The following is a 16656-nucleotide window of genomic DNA, read 5'->3' as shown; positions in this document are numbered from 1 at the left end:
CCAGAGAAATTGGTTCATTAAACACAAACCACTGAACATGCGCTGTAGAGAGTAGGCGGGACTTCCTGATACTTTTAGGATTTCGGTCTCTCTCGTTGAAGGGCACTTGTTCAATTCCGTGCACAAGGGTCGTGTGTGGTGAAGGTAAGAATAGTGACAATCAATATAACATCTAGCTTTATTCATTTCCCTACGTTTTATAACAGCGTTGTCGCTTGTGGTGTCTCTAAAATGCCCGTTTAGTTGTTTGTCAGTACCAACTAATCTTGCTAGCCAATATTGCTAACGTTAGCGAGGTAGCTCAAGCCAGGTTGTTTGCTAACGTTAACCTCTAGCGTTAGCTAGCTAGCAGTAGCTAGCTACTGCCTGCCAGGTACTGTTTTTGAATGAAAGTGAACCAGCTAACAAACTAGCAATACCCACACAAATATAGCAGTCCGCTTTGGGTTGAATGGTACCACACAATTACATTATATAATTACTGTAACTAGCCAACGTTACGTTAGCTCATTTGTTTTCACTGTTGTGGGAAGAAACTGCCTGGCTTGCAGACCGTTAGGCTTGTCAACTAGGGCTACTGAGCTTCAATGTTAGACTGGCAAGTTGTCTTGAGTAATCATTTTCCCCCTAGTCCAATAAGTACTGACATTAACTTCTTGCGCGTGGGTGTTAGAAATAGGCAATTCCATAATTTGTGGTTGGCATTACTTTTACTTGCCCTCTGTAATCCTCCCATTATCAATGCATTGTAATTGACTGAGTAATCTTTCTCTCTGGACCAGCTACTATCCAACATGGGCGGACACGACGCAGGAACCAGTCACCAGTTTACTGGTTTTGCCAAGTACTTCAATGCATACACCATCACAGGCAGGAGGAACGTAAGTTCATGCATGAATTACTGTGCAAGATGGTGTACAACCAGTTCACATTCTCAGAAAGGTCACACATGTGTTCTGTCCACAGTGTGTCTTGCTCACATATGCAAGCATAGCCACCATTGCCCTCTTCTTCAAGTTGAAGCCCAAGAAACAGGCGGCTGTCACGGCAAAGTGACGTGAGTGTATTGCATAGGATTCCGTCAGTTTCTCGTACCCATTTTGTCTAGCAAATTTACCATTTTATAAAGACTGCACTGTTTTATTCAGAAATGTGTATGACTAATTGGGAGTCTTTGTATGGACAATACATGTTTCTGCCTGGTGGAAAGCTAACTGTATATTTCCAATGTGTTCTTGTTTCCCCACAGGTGTCCTGACTGTTCTGTAGTATAGTGGTCGGAAGTTTGGCGGCAGCTGGATGTGCTTGTAAGAAATAAGGCCATTATTTGGCATCACTGTGTTATTAACAATAAAAACAATGTAAAATTTAACTCACCAAGTCATTAAAAAAGTGTTTTATTTACACAATATGCACCAGTATAAAATACTCTATACAGCAAGACAGCCACATAAAGCTGTTTGTGGCAGTGAAACATGGTCTCTTTAATAGGCTAGTTATGGCACACTTTAGGGGAGTAGGGTGACATTGCACCTAGACACTGGTCCTGGGTCAGTTTTGCATTTCCCCACTAAGGATTAAGATTTGAGGCCAAGCTTATCCTGGATCTGTATCTAGGGGCAGTTTCACCCCTGAGCCATTTTAGGCTGGGTGGGCTCAATCAGATCCTAGATCAGCTTGATGGTGCTGCAGCTTTTGGAACAACCATGATCCTTAGGTCTGCATCACAGTAGACACACTTCAGTTGGGCATTTTGCTTTGATCCACTGTGGTTGGATAAGACTTGTAATTTCTCATCTTACACAACCCCAGTTTTTTTTTTTAGCAGGGGGTTCTCTGAATGTCCTCATGGGTTGTAGGCCCCTGCAGCCAGCAGTAGGTTCCTGCGGGTGAAGTGCAGGTGAATGACAGGGGTGGACTTGGTCATGTAGGTGCCTAGCAACAGCTCCTGGGAGTTCTCTGGTAGATGGATGTGACCTGTTGCCGCGGTGAAGTCATCCAGCTCCACATCATCAAAGGCCTTCAGTGTATCCCACAGTTTAACAGTGTTATCCATTGAGCCTGGAAAATATTATTATATAAGTGGAGTGGTGGAAAACTACAAGCATACATTTCTTGTAGACCCAATATCCCCCTAAACCATACTGTGCTTGCTCAGATATTTTCTTTTCGCATTGTCTAAGTATGGTGGGTGCATGACCAGGCCAGCAGAAAGGGCTCAGTAGTGTGAAAAGGCTATTACATGTCAGTAAAGGGACACTAACCTGAGGCTAGTATCTCTCCGTCCCTGCTGAACTTGAGGGCGTAGATGGTGTCAGTATGTCCCTTCAGCTCTCCGACCATCAGGCCGTGACCAACGTCCCACAGTAGAACCCTCCCGTCAGTTGCTCCCGAGGCCATGAACTTCCCATTGGGGGAGAAGGCCAGGGAATGAATGGGGCCCTGGGAACCAAACCGGTTTGAGATATGGAGGTTGTAACATCACACATACTAACTACTCTTGTGTACAGTATGCAACAAGTTATTTCAAATTGTGAAAAAAATGAATTTAGGCTGTTCCTCCTCCCTTTCAAGGTGTAGTCTCCCATTTTGTGCCTACTAAACCTTGAACACCAAACCATCCTATACACATTCTATTGGGAGAGAACAGACCACCAGGTGCCCTACGACCTTAACTCTTCGTACCTTGTGACCCGTGAGGATGCGGACACAGTTTCCAGTCAGGACGTCCCAGAGGCGGATGGTACGGTCAGCTGAACCCGTGGCCACGTAGTTGGAGTTAGGGTGGAAGAGGGTGCACGTGATGTCAGCCAGGTGACCCGCGAACATACGCAGGGGCTGGTAGTGGTCAGTTGCCCACAGACTGCGGAAGAAGACCAAGCAAAACCTCAAAGACCAGTGGCTGTTTTCTTGTGACCCATCAGGTAAACAAAACCAGTCAGGCTTTTTCTCTAGACATAAATTAAGCCTTGACTGAACATCCTTTTCAGTCCAGGAAACAGGCCCAAAGAATGCCATTCATCAATTGCATTGAAACAAATGGAACATTAGGTATTTATAAGGGTTCTTACCGAGCGACTCGGTCATGTCCCCCAGAGATAAAGTAGTAACCATAGGGTGAGAACTGAGTGTCCCAGACAGGGTAGTTGTGTCCTTTATACCCCACCAGACAGGTGAACGTCTGCAGACTCCACAGTCTGACCGTACCGTCCTCAGAACTGGACAACAGGTAGTTCCTAAAATACATGATTCGAGGAGAATTTAAGTTAACCGTAGAAATAAGAACACTAGAAAAGACAGTAACTCTAGTGTTTCAATTCTCTTATGAAGTTTACAGTTAATTCAAACTATGTATCCTTGCCTCCTAACATTAGTCCAATACTACATAATACAACCAGGTCCAGTTCTCCAAGGACAGATTAAGCATAGTCCTGGACTAAAAAGCCCTTAGACCAAGGGTGTCAAACAGTGTCGTTTCTTGACTGTCCAGCTAACTAATAATCACTAGACAGTCAGGGAGCATAAAAATTCCATTAACAATGTATAGTGGACTCCTGTTTAGAAACATTTGACGTCAAGGAAATAAGACAGCTTCAGTGCGGCCTTCCAAACTAGAGGTCGACCGATTAATCAGGGCCGATTTAAAGTTTTCATAACAATCGGAAATGGGTATTTTTGGGCCCCGATTTGCAGATTAAAAATATATATATATATATATTTTTTTAGACCTTTATTTAACTAGGCAAGTCAGTTAAGAACACATTCTTATTTTCAATGACGGCCTAGGAACGGTGGGTTAACTGCCTTGTTCAGGGGCAGAATGACAGATTTTCACCTTGTCAGCTCGGGGGATCCAATCTTGCAGCCTTACAGTTAACTCGTCCAACGCAATAACGACCTGCCTCTCTCTCGTTGCACTCCACAAGGAGACTCTGCCTGTTACGCGAATGCAGTAAGCCAAGGTAAGTTGCTAGCTAGCATTAAACTTATCTTGTAAAAAATAATCAATCATAATCACTAGTTAACTACACATGGTTGATGATATTACTAGATATTATCTAGCGTGTCCTGCATTGCATATAATCTGACTGAGCATACAAGTATCTGACTGAGTGGTGGTAGGCAGAAGCAGGCTCATAAACATTAATTCAAACAGCACTTTAGTGGGTTTTGCCAGCAGCTCTTCGTTGTGCGTCAAGCATTGCGCTGTTTATGACTTCAAGTCTATCAACTCCCGAGACGAGGCTGGTGTAACCGAAGTGAAATGGCTAGCTAGTTAGCACGCGCTAATAGCGTTTCAAACGTCACTCACTCTGAGCCTTGCAGTGGTTGTTCCCCTTGCTCTGCATGGGTAACGCTGCTTCGATGGTGGCTGTTGTTGTGTTGCTGGTTCGAGCCCAGGGAGGAGCGAGGAGAGGGACGGAAGCTATACTGTTACACTGGCAATACTAAAGTGCCTATAAGAACATCCAATAGTCAAAGCTTAATGAAATACAAATGGTATAGAGGGAAATAGTCCTATAATTCCTATAATAACTACAAACTAAAACTTCTTACCTGGGAATATTGAAGACTCATGTTAAAAGGAACCACCAGCTTTCATATGTTCTCATGTTCTGAGCAAGGAACTGAAACGTTAGCTTTCTTACAATAGCACATATTGCACTTTTACTTTCTTCTCCAACACTTTGTTTTTGCATTATTTAAACCAAATTGACCATGTTTCATTATTTACTTGAGGCTAAATAGATTTGATTGATGTATTATATTAAGGTAAAATAAGTGTTCATTCAGTATTGTTGTAATTGTCATTATTACAAATAAATAAATAAAAATTGTCCGATTAATCGGTATCGGCTTTTAAGGTCCTCCAAAAATCGGTATCGGCGTTGATAAATCATAGTCGGTCGACCTCTATTCCAGACCTCATTGAAGATCGAATGCGGCCCCCGGGGCAAAATCAGTTCAACACCCCTTACCTGATACATTCTCCATTGAGCATTTCATAGTCCAGGACCAGATTTAATCTGAGTTTGGGAAAGTGGCCCCCCCACTGATCACTTTATAGCATCTTACCTGTCAGGGCTGAAGCTGATGCCGTATACTGGTCCACTGTGTCCGTACAGGATCTTAGACTCACTGGCCGTCTTCTCATCCATGATCCTCTCCAACACGTCATCAGACTCTTTATCAATATTACTCAGGTCTACAGGGAGACGAGAGAGAGAGAGGGAGCAGATTTAAAGTCATGGTTACTATCAATTTATGTGCAAGCTTATGATCTCAAGTTCAACAATGGTTATAGATGGCTTGTGGAATGCTTCTTTCAGCCTTGGTCATAACATGTGTTTGGATGTGTGCATGATGTATTGTATATTATCTCTGTGGTCACCATTGTCATTTACCTGCTGCAGATTTGACCCGGCGTAGTTTCTTGGGTGTGACGCTCCACACCCTAACGGTGGAGTCAGCGAAGCCCCCCGCGATCAGACTGGAGTCATCTGTGAAATCCACCGCTGTCAGACCCTACAGGTCAAAGGTCAAGACAGAATACTGTATGTTACCGCATTGTTTTGTGGTAATACTGTGAATAAAGTTTTATTCACAATATTAAATAATGATGCTTCAGAAGCTTCACGTTGAGAACACTGAGCTCATCACAAAGTTTTTGACAACATTGAAATCAAGTTATACTTGTATACTAATAAAGTTGTCATTCAAACATTCAAAATACATATCCAAGCATGGCTGACCTGGTAAGCGTTGAGGAAGGAGTAGAAACAGATGGAGGGTAGGTTGTCTGGGCCCAGACGAATCTTCTTCGTGGCCTCCTTCATGTTCATGATCTTGTCCAGCTTGTCAGAGTCCTTCAGCTCGGGGAGGGGGATTCTTGGATATTAAAAATGAACACTGTCAATTTATACATCATTCATAAGTCATAGTCAGGCAGTAACAGTTGTTTCAATGGGGAGGGACTGCAAATGCTAACAAGCTTCATGGTTAACTCTAGTGCAAGAATAGAGTACAAATGTTGTTTGTGGTCTCTGAAACATAAGGAAATCTGGGCTGTGTTCATTAGACACCAAATGAACACTGACTGAAACAGGGACTACCTGGACTGGTCCAATAAGAAATAAACATGTTCATTTCCCCTAGTGAAACGGTTCGCTAGGGCGTGTGCACTAAGGAAAACAACTCCTAACTAAAGAAATGTGTGTCAGTGGTGATGTACCTAGTTTGTTGGGGTGCGTTGGGGTCCTGTTTCTTGCTCTTGGAGCCCATGCTGTCCTTCTTCGGTTTCTTCTTCTTGGGTTTGCCCTCCTCGTTCTCTGCCTCCTCATCCTCATCGTCCAGAGGTACCTCGATCTCTGGCTCCTTCAGAAGACCATAGAACACCTGCACAACAGCCAGGAGTGGTACAGTAAGTCTAGTCAATACAGATCAATGCTCTCAATCAGCAAATACAGAAATGCGTATCTGAAATGTAAAATAAAAAGGTATTGCTCACTGGCTTACTTACACCTACATTGACAACACTATCACTTTAAAACAAACCAACTATTACAGATTTTTGCTTCAGCATCACTCACACTGACAACCCCCCCTCCCCCACACACACACACACCTTGGCTTTGTTGGCATCTCTCTTGCCCTCCCCAGCCAGACTGCCCGACATGGCATCAATCTGACTTTTACTCCGAGGCATCCCGTCAAAGATATCAATATAGAGATGTTCCTGTATAATATTCCAGATCTGGTTGTTCTGACGTTCCTGCAGGTGCCTCTTCAGTAGCTGGTAAGATAACATACGATACGTTATTGTCAACTGCCACAGAGACCTTGACATTTTTGGTTTTCCAAGACTACTTACCTGGTAGGAGTCTCGGGAGATGCGGAGGACAAACTTGCTGGTCCTGAAGTCCAGCATGGTCTCGTTTCCCTTCATGTGTTCCTTCTTGGACATGCTGGAGAGGATGCGGAGATCCTCCTCGTAGTAACACTCCTGGTCACCGCTGAACCTGAGGTAGGGAGAGACAGCAGAGAGCAGAGTCAGTGGATCTAACATCTAAATAACACATGCATAGTGTCACATTAAACTGAGTTAGGCAGCTACAAATAGAACAGGTTGTTTCCCATTTGATTGTGGAACTCATAAAAGTCCCTAACAAATCAATACACTAGTTGGACCTAAAATCAATAAAAGACATGTACTTGACAGGCAGGAACTTTGGAGACGCTACAAAGGAGCAACAACACTACCAGTCCACAACACTTACTTTTCAAAAAACTGTTTAGCCTCATTCTCGTGGTTGTTGTAGACCAGCTCCAGGTACATGTGGACAAACAGTGGGTAGAAGACCTGGGAGAGTTCTGCTCTGTGGCAGTCCAGGACAGACTCTATAAACTTCTTCAGGCCGTTATAGTAGAGTGGGTAGAGGACAGGGTCCCCCTGCTGGCTATAGGCCGACAAGACAACGTTGACGTCTGGTTGGTCTTCCCCACCTGATGCTGCCACCACTGTACAAGCACAGTTGATAGAAGAATGAACATATATTGGAGTAGCTAACTAACAGTAATAGAAGTATTGGTCGTACCCATAGTACTTTCGGGGTTGGGGTGCTGCGACTAGTGAAGGCCCGGTGCACTACTTTTGTGAAAACAGAAGCTAAATGTATTTGACTGTTTACCTGCGTTTGTAACCAGAGTCTGATAATTATCTGTACTCCACAAATTATCTGTTAACTTGTGGAACATAAAAAAATACTTGGTTTATATATTTTTTTCCAGTTTCTTGAAATACTAAGAAAATGCATCTTATTTCTTTGTGAAAAGTGAAAATGGTCTATTCATTCCTTTTCCATTTTAATAGACGGTTCTTATTATTAACTGTAGTGATGCATACATTTTTCATACTGGCCCCCCCATGGGAATCCAACCCACAATCCTAGCATTTGCAAGTGCCATGCTCTACCAACTGAGCCACATCATCAGAATCCACTTGATGTCTCAGTGTACTCAATTACTGTATTATACGTTGTTTTTCTTCATGGTGATGGAAAGTCTACCGGTACTAACCTAGATCACCAGCCTCTGGACAATACAGTCATGTACATTCACATTAGGTGGTTTGTAAGGATGGTCAATTGTGTTTTTTTCTATTTTATTTGGTCAAGAAAAATATTAAAACCCTGCCCTCGAATATAAATGTTTGAGGATGGGGTTTTGTTCATTCTGGATTCAATTAGAATGACAATCGCAGTGACGGGGCGACAACTCTTACAACTGCAACTATTGAATTCTGCAGGATACTGTTCTGAATTATACAACGACCTTTTTTTGCCAAAGCAGATGCTGGAAAAAAGTGCTTCACGGTAACAGACCTCTATATCAGTCCGCTTATACTAGTAAAGGCCGAGTGCACTACTTTTGTGAATCATTTTTTGCAAAAATATTACTATTTTGCATTACTATTTTTTTTATTCTGTTTTTTTTTTCAGGGGGTGCTCCTACCTCCCGCGGCTATGGTCTTATCGCAATAACTGTTTTCATACATCTACCAGTATGAGGAACAAAAACAGCAGTTTCAGGACTGGCTGTCAAGCTCTCTCGTGTTTCATTCATTCAACAGTAAGCCAACTGGCAATAACAAATCAATTGCATTGTATGCTCTTGTGAATACGCAAAGTTATAATCATTTATTTGGTATCTTAGCTGGGTAGCTAGCTAACAAGGCAAATAAAAACAATACGCATGACTTTTGAATGTGATCGCACGAGACCTTTTGGGGGTGCGGTGGCCGGGGGTGCGACGGGGGTGGCGATTGACACTCGGCTGAGGAGAGAGTTGGCATCCCCTCCATCAGCACCGACACTTGGGACGCCACCCGATCCAGCTCCCGCCGACTCGGATACCGGGGAATCATCTGCATCTGCAGATAAGCCCGCTTCTCGCCGCAAAATGTCGACCGACTCGGTCAATTTATTCCTCTTGAGAAATTGCAACACCGCGAGCAGTGTCTGTTGATCTTCACCCGATCCCGCAGGAGATTTCGATTTACCGCCCGAAGACGTAGAACCGGGTGACGAAGAGTTTGCATTGATGTTTCCAGACCCATCGTTTGTTATTTCTGTTTTTATGTCTTTTTCGACCTCCAGATTGAGCTGACCATCTTGCACAGCCGCCATTTTCGAAATGATGTGCGCATGTACGGGCAAAATAAAGAAACGTGGACCGCACAATATCTGCCATTCTGATTGGTCCTCCGAAAGAAGAAATTGTAGTTTCGTTGGTTCTCAGTGGTGTAGGCGAATTCTTAGAGAACTGTCATTCCTGTAGAGCAGCCAATCAAAATTCGAGTTTATAACAATTTCTATTTTTATTTTTAGAAACGATTTATTATGGCCAACTCATATTTCTTGCTTGTAGAAATATTGTGCTATGATGTTTACATTTTTGATCATATGAAAATCTTGTATTTGTAACTTAGTTAACATTATTGAAGAGGACAGCTAATAGCTTAGAGGTAAATATTTTTTGCATTACTTGTATTGCTTTTAGTTTTAGTTAGTATATATTTTTCACCTGCTGACAAAAATATACAAACAATGATTATCCTTGACTGGGGATCTGTGATCTATATGTGCCAGTAATGTGTCAGTTGTACCAGTAGGTGGCGCTTTGGGCCCACTGTCAATTTCCCTGACGTTTGAGAGAGAGATCAAATCTCCTTAAATGGATTCGGCAATACCAGTATATTTTTTTATTGCTGATGTTTTTAATGAAATGGTGTAAAATAAAAGAAAGAAAAAGCAATACATTTTTATATTCTAGTCATTTAACAGACACACTCTTATCCAGAGTGACTTACAGGATCAATTAGAGCTAAGTGCCTTGCTCAAGGGCACATCGACCGATTTTTCACCGAGTCGGCTCGGGGATTCGACCAAGCGACCTTTCGGTTACTGGCCGAAAGCTCTTAATCGCTAAGCTACCTGCTGCTCCTTCAACAGTGCTATTCTACGAGAAAGACATATTGAGTACGGTTACATGCACACAATAATACAATAATGCAATTTGGATTTTATTATTGTGCATAGTCAGATTAATATAAACGTTTGTTTAAACTGTTTACATGCTTTGCAAGAAGAACGATTTTCCTAATAATCCAGTTTACACGGACACATATGAAATCAGGCCTGATCGGACAATAAGGAGGAACTTAGGTGGATAAGTGAACATTTCCTGACTCAAACCGATAGTACTTTTGATCAAAATAGCTCATTCGGCCAGAGGCTTTCAATAAAACAACATTTCACCGATTTCTGAGTCATGAATTCACTATATAATATATATATATATATATATATATATATCAGGAGTCATGTGACCCATTTTTGCAGATGCTTCAGTATAACACTACGGTGAGAGAGAGAGGACCAACTCCAATGAACTCGTTTCAATGTATGGAATCACTTCAGAGTTCCTTGATTTTGGCTAAACTTCTCCTTTAAATAAATGCAGAAAAAAACCCAGTCAAATTGAACTTTCTACCACAGCAACCATGGTATTTCTGTGAAGCCTATTTGTTTCTAAGTTCGGACATGTAATGTGTGTGAAAAGATGCATACTTTCACTTTTTCCAAACTTTTTCCGCTGGAACACCGACTAAGGTGTTTACATTCCTAATAATTCCAAAGATTTCTCAGCAAACTAGGTGTTTTATTTGGCTTAAGCTTAGATTTGGACCTTATTACAATTAAGATATAAATACTAAAGTGTTTACGTGACTATTGCCATACTTGGCCTACTGCCATAATCATGTGTAATATTCAAATTATTCAAATTATTAGTGTGCATGCAAGTGTACTCGTTGTTACAGTGAGTGTGACGTGTGCCACTGTACTTTCTCTCTCTCTGCACTTTAACGGAAACTGTCATTTATACCTTCATTTTAGGTATTATCAACAGTAAATAACTCATACTGTAAATTATGGTGCATTGTGGGAAAATGGCTGTATATCGAATGGTACTGTAATTCCACCCCACAGAATACCGTATCATTGGAGCGTCATAAACCTTTTGACCACTAGTGGGTGCATGGTATTGTTGTTTCTGGCTCATTAACATATTTTGAGGCACGCCTTGTAAAAGGCTATATTTGTTGCACCCGTGAGTGAGAATGTACATTTTACGGTATTGTACTGGGTGTCATTACACAGTACTTGTTTTGATACCATGTTTATATTACAGTAGGTGTACAGTAATATTAAATACAGAATTTTACTTGTCACCGAGCTGCCTCTAAATTACTGTCCAAGTCATGGTAACCCCTTTACAGTGTGGCTAACACACACACATACACATTCTCTCTCTCTCTCTCTCTCTCTCTCTCTCTCTCTCTCTCTCTCTCTCTCTCTCTCTCTCTCTCTCTCTCTCTCTTTTGAGCCGCAATGATTCTTGCTATTGCAGCCTGTGTTCAATCATTCTCCCAGCAAGATTTCTGATGGGAATCTTTATCCTTCACTAATCCCTGTATATCCTCTTATATTCTACACTGCTTATCTGACATTAGCCAGACTAGTCATCTTGTCTGAGGACATTGTACATAGAGATTTCATTTAAGATATGGATTATTTTAAGGAATAACATACAGGTGTACGATCTTAATTCGATCTATATTCAGTCACAGCAAAACAATCCTGCAGTGACAGAATCTTTGCGTTTAGTCTATAATGTTCCTTGATCGGTGGTTAGGCTACTAGCTGGCCAAAAGTAGGCTACATGAAGTGCAATACTGTTAATATAACCGTGTGTTAGTGTGGGTTTTCAGTCAATTGATTGAAATCACGAAGCTCATAATTCTCAGCAACAAAAGAGTGATCAAATTACATCTGTAACCATAGCTTTAGATTTGGCCAAAACCACATGTCTGTATGTGTTAACATGGTTCAACAGTTTCATAGCAGTCTGATCTAACACATGTCAGCATTTAAATCAATCAGCTTTTAGTTTGAATTCACTCTATTGATGGAACAACATTCAAGATACGCGACAGTTTAAAAGTTTGGGGTCACTTAGAAATGTCCTTGTTTTTGAAAGACAAGCACATTTTCTGTCCATTCAAATAACATCAAATTGCTCAGAAATACAGTGTAGACATTCTTAATGTTGTAATAGACTATTGTAGCTGGAATTGGCTGATTTTTAATGGAATATCTACATAGGTGTACAGAGGCCCATTATCAGCAACCATCACTCCTGTGTTCCAATGGCACGTTGTGCTAGCTAATCCAAGTTTATCATTTTAAAAGGATAATTGATCATTAGAAAGCCATTGTACAATTATGTTAGCACAGCTGAAAACTCTTCTGAAAACTGGCCTTCTTTAGACTAGTTGAATATCTGGAGCATCAGCATTTGTGGGTTCAATTACAGGCTCAAAATGGCCAGAAACAAATAACTTTTTTTCTGAAACTCGTCAGTCTATTCTTGTTCTGAGAAATGAAGTCTATTCCATGTGAGAAATTGCCAAGAAACTGAAGATCTCGCACAATGCTGTGTACTACTCCATTCACAGAACAGAGCAAACTGTCTCTAACCAGAATAGAAAGAGGAGTGGGAGGCCCCGGTGCACAACTGAGCAAGAGAACAAGTACATTAGTGTCTAGTTTGAGAAACAGACGCCTCACAAGTCCTCAACTGGCAGCTTCATTAAATAGTACCCGCAAAACACCAGTCTCAATGTCAACAGTGAAGGGGCGACTCTGGGATGCTGCCCTTCTTTTACAACATTAACGTCTATACTATTTCTGATCAATTTAATGTCATTTTAATGGACACAAAATTAGTTTTTCTTAAAAAAAAATAAGGACATTTCTAAGTGACCCCAAACTTTTGAATGGTAGTGTACATTTCATTTTGATGTTCTGATGCCATTCGGTCAATTTAAAACATTGATTGGGGACTTAGTTGAGGAATGTAATAGATTTTTCTGGTTGATTTATGATGTTACATTTGTGCTTCCCATGACTTTTTGTATTTTAATGTACACTGCTCAAAAAAATAAAGGGAACACTTAAACAACACAATGTAACTCCAAGTCAATCACACTTCTGTGAAATCAAACTGTCCACTTAGGAAGCAACACTGATTGACAATAAATTTCACATGCTGTTGTGCAAATGGAATAGACAACAGGTGGAAATTATAGGCAATTTGCAAGACACCCCCAATAAAGGAGTGGTTCTGCAGGTGGTGATCACAGACCACTTCTCAGTTCCTATGCTTCCTGGCTGATGTTTTGGTCACTTTTGAATGCTGGCGGTGCTTTCACTCTAGTGGTAGCATGAGACGGAGTCTTACAACCCACACAAGTGGCTCAGGTAGTGCAGCTTATCCAGGATGGCACATCAATGCGAGCTGTGGCAAGAAAGTTTCCTGTGTCTGTCAGCGTAGTGTCCAGACCATGGAGGCGCTACCAGGAGACAGGCCAGTACATCAGGAGACGTGGAGGAGGCCGTAGGAGGGCAACAACCCAGCAGCAGGACCGCTACCTCCGCCTTTGTGCCACAAATGTGCATGTGTCTGCTCAAACGGTCAGAAACAGACTCCATGAGGGTGGTATGAGGGACCGACATCCACAGGTGGGGGTTGTGCTTACAGCACAACACCGTGCAGGACGTTTGGCATTTGCCAGAGAATACCAAGATTGGCAAATTCGCCACTGGCGCCCTGTGCTCTTCACAGATGAAAGCAGGTTCACACTGAGCACATGTGACTGACGTGACAGTCTGGAGACGCCGTGGAGAACGTTCTGCTGCCTGCAACATCCTCCAGCATGACCGGTTTGGCGGTGGGTCAGTCAAGGTGTGGGGTGGCATTTCTTTGGGGGGCGGCACAGCCCTCCATGTGCTCGCCAGAGGTAGCCTGACTGCCATTAGGTACCGAGATGAGATCCTCAGACCCCTTGTGAGACCATATGCTGGTGCGGTTGGCCCTGGGTTCCTCCTAATGTAAGACAATGCTAGACCTCATGTGGCTGGAGTGTGTGAGCAGTTCCTGCAAGAGGAAGGCATTGATTCTATGGACTGGCCCGCCCGTTCCCCAGACCTGACTCCAATTGAGCACATCTGGGACATCATGTCTCACTCCATCCACCAACACCACGTTGCACCACAGACTGTCCAGGAGTTGGCGGATGCTTTAGTCCAGGTCTGGGAGGAGATCCCTCAGGAGACCATCCACCACCTCATCAGGAGCATGCCCAGGCATTGTAGGGAGGGCAAACAGGCACGTGGAGGCCACACACACTACTGAGCCGCATTTTGACTTGTTTTAAGGACATTACATCAAAGTTGGATCAGCCTGTAGTGTGGTTTTCCACTTTCATTTTGAGTGTGACTCCAAATCCAGACCTCCATGTGTTGATAAATTTGATTTCCATTGATAATTTTTGTGTGATTTTGTTGTCAGCACATTCAACGATGTAAAGAAAAAATAATTTAATAAGAATATGTCATTCAGATCTAGGATGTGTTATTTTAGTGGTCCCTTTATTTTTTTGAGCAGTGTATATACAGTACCAGTCAAAAGTTAACACACATGCTCATTCAAGGGTTTCTTTATTTGGACTATTTTCTACATTGTAGAATAATAGTGAAGACATCATACCTATGAAATAACACATATGGAATCATGTAGTAACCAAAATAAAGTGATAAACAAATCAAAATATATTTTAGCTTCTTCAAAGTAGCCACCCTTTGCCTTGATGACAGCTTTGCACTCTTGGCATGCTTTTCCAACAGTCTTGAAGGAGTTCCCACATATGCTGAGCACTTGTTGGCTGCTTTTCCCTCACTCTGTGGTCTACCTCATCCCAAACCATCTCAATTGGCTTGAGGTCAGGTGATTGTGGAGGCCAGGTCATCTAATGCAGCACTCCATCACTCTCCTTCTTGGTCAAATAGCCCTTACACGACCTGGAGGTGTGTTGGGTCATTGTCCTGTTGAAAACCAAATTCTATTCCCACTAAGCCCAAACTAGAAGGGATGGCGTATCGCTGTAGAATGCTGTGGTAGCCATGCTGGTTAAGTGTGCCTTGAATTCTAAATAAATCACAGACAGTGTCACCAGCAAAGCACCCCTACAACGTCACACCTCCTCCTCCATGCTTCACGGTGGGAACCACACATGCAGAGATCATCCGTTCACCAAAAGGGAAGTCAAGGCAGGCAAAGAGTCGTAAATCCAATTCAGAGTCAGGCAGGTGCAGGACGGCGGGCAGGATCAGGAGAGGCAGAAAGGTCAGAACTGGGACGCCTAGGAAAACCAAACGCTAGCGCACAGGAAACACGGGAACCCGCTGGTAAGACTTGACGGGACAAGACGAACTGGCAACAGACAAACAGAAAACACAGGTATAAATACACAGATAATGGGGACAAATGGGAGACACCTGGTGGGGGGGGGGGTGGAGACAAGCACCAGACAGGTGAAACAGATCAGGGATCAGACAATATACGATGCCATTGTTGGATGCACCCTGTGAGTTGGGGGACCTCTGTTGAAAAAGGTGATTTATTTCAATGTGATTGGTGTTACAGGGAGGAGAGAAAAGGGGGAAGGAGAGGGGGTTATCAGATCCCCTTCTGCAGCACACCTGGTGAGCTTGCACTGCAGTCCTTCGTACAGAATCCCCCAGACTCCTCAGTATGGGCTGTACACCGGACCTCATTATCAATTACATAGATACAGCACAGGAAGAGAATGCACCATTTCAGTTGAAAGGCAAACTAGTATGTTTCGTATACAATATCATAGCAGGAAGTCTTGTCAGCATAAAGTAGGAAATTCAATAGTTAATTGAAAGTTTTACTCTGTGGGGAAAGGTCCATCCATTTGTCATTTTAGTAATTTAGCAGACACTCTTATCCAGAGCAACTTACTGGAGAAAGTAGGTTGGAGTGCCTTGCACAAGGGCACAACAGCAGATTCTTCACCTAGTCAGCTCGGGGATTTGAACCAGCAACCTTTCGGGTACTGGACCAACCTCTTAACCGCTAGGCTACCATTCTGGTCACAAATGAATTCATTAACCCCTGCGTCTATTATTATTAGAATAAGCAGTGAAAAACGAGCGTTTAACATTTAGAATGTCTGTTTCTGGATCACACAACAGAGAGATTGTTTATTGGAGGATGAAGATGAGAGTACTAGAATGGACTTTCAGTCCCACATCTGCTCCTGCATGGGACCACACCCTGGGCTGGGTAATGCTAACGTCTGTGCGTTGCCCCCTCCTCGCCCCCACACCGCCCTAGACTGCTGCAGCTGTTATGCAACAAACGCAGTGCTCCAGCTACACCTCCTCCTCCCCTGTAGAAGGACCCTGGTCCATGTAAAACCTGGTGCTGGAATGTCAGTGTAATGACACCCTGTAGGTAGGAGGAAGCAGCGGTCTACAGAGAATCTGGACATCAGTAGTTTGCTGGAGATGAGGAGGAACCTGTCACGCAGACAACTCCCTAGAAATAAGTGAAACTTTCCTAGATGGGCTACTGTTTCTATTAATAGTGATATTAATGCTTTCTTCATCACCTAAAAACAAAATTAGAATGTTTGTAGCTAATAATCCCCCTTCCTCCTCCCCCCCT

General features: G+C 42.7%; 2 protein-coding genes across 2 annotated transcripts; one reads left to right on the top strand and one right to left on the bottom strand.

Annotated features, from left to right (window-relative positions):
• The first annotated feature begins 12 nt into the window (after positions 1 to 12).
• LOC127919541 (ATP synthase membrane subunit K, mitochondrial-like) lies at positions 13 to 1372 on the top strand. Its single transcript, XM_052503263.1, has 4 exons — positions 13 to 144; positions 783 to 881; positions 967 to 1057; positions 1250 to 1372. The coding sequence occupies exons 2-3, from the start codon at positions 795 to 797 to the stop codon at positions 1054 to 1056; spliced, it is 177 nt and encodes a 58-aa protein (XP_052359223.1). The 5' UTR covers positions 13 to 144; positions 783 to 794; the 3' UTR covers position 1057; positions 1250 to 1372.
• A 9-nt stretch (positions 1373 to 1381) lies between these two features.
• Positions 1382 to 9210, bottom strand: LOC118374555 (transcription initiation factor TFIID subunit 5-like). The gene is made up of 12 exons (XM_052503262.1): positions 8780 to 9210; positions 7278 to 7518; positions 6872 to 7019; positions 6626 to 6793; positions 6233 to 6396; positions 5754 to 5889; positions 5406 to 5526; positions 5077 to 5206; positions 3072 to 3236; positions 2686 to 2863; positions 2265 to 2442; positions 1382 to 2061 (listed from the first exon to the last, which is right to left on the bottom strand). Exons 1-12 carry the CDS (start codon positions 9183 to 9185, stop codon positions 1847 to 1849), a joined length of 2250 nt encoding a protein of 749 aa, XP_052359222.1. The 5' UTR covers positions 9186 to 9210; the 3' UTR covers positions 1382 to 1846.
• Between the last annotated feature and the right edge of the window lie 7446 nt (positions 9211 to 16656).

The sequence above is a fragment of the Oncorhynchus keta genome, unplaced genomic scaffold, assembly GCF_023373465.1.
Source record: "Oncorhynchus keta strain PuntledgeMale-10-30-2019 unplaced genomic scaffold, Oket_V2 Un_contig_1690_pilon_pilon, whole genome shotgun sequence".
NCBI lineage: Eukaryota > Metazoa > Chordata > Actinopteri > Salmoniformes > Salmonidae > Oncorhynchus > Oncorhynchus keta.
Note: the sequence above shows the minus strand (reverse complement) of the source record. Positions and strands in the feature narration are given on the sequence as shown.

What these genes read in the sequence shown, in the direction of transcription:
- LOC118374555 (XM_052503262.1), bottom strand. Translation starts at nt 9,185, where the DNA reads ATGGCGGCTGTGCAAGATGGTCAGCTCAATCTGGAGGTCGAAAAAGAC. An exon ending in ATCAGCTTCAGCCCTGACAG is followed by an intron (nt 3,237 to 5,076) that starts GTAAGATGCTAT and finishes CATGTATTTTAG; the next exon opens with GAACTACCTGTTGTCCAGTT. An exon ending in GCATCCTCACGGGTCACAAG is followed by an intron (nt 2,443 to 2,685) that starts GTACGAAGAGTT and finishes TTTGGTTCCCAG; the next exon opens with GGCCCCATTCATTCCCTGGC.
- LOC127919541 (XM_052503263.1), top strand. Translation starts at nt 795, where the DNA reads ATGGGCGGACACGACGCAGGAACCAGTCACCAGTTTACTGGTTTTGCC. An exon ending in CCATCACAGGCAGGAGGAAC is followed by an intron (nt 882 to 966) that starts GTAAGTTCATGC and finishes TTCTGTCCACAG; the next exon opens with TGTGTCTTGCTCACATATGC.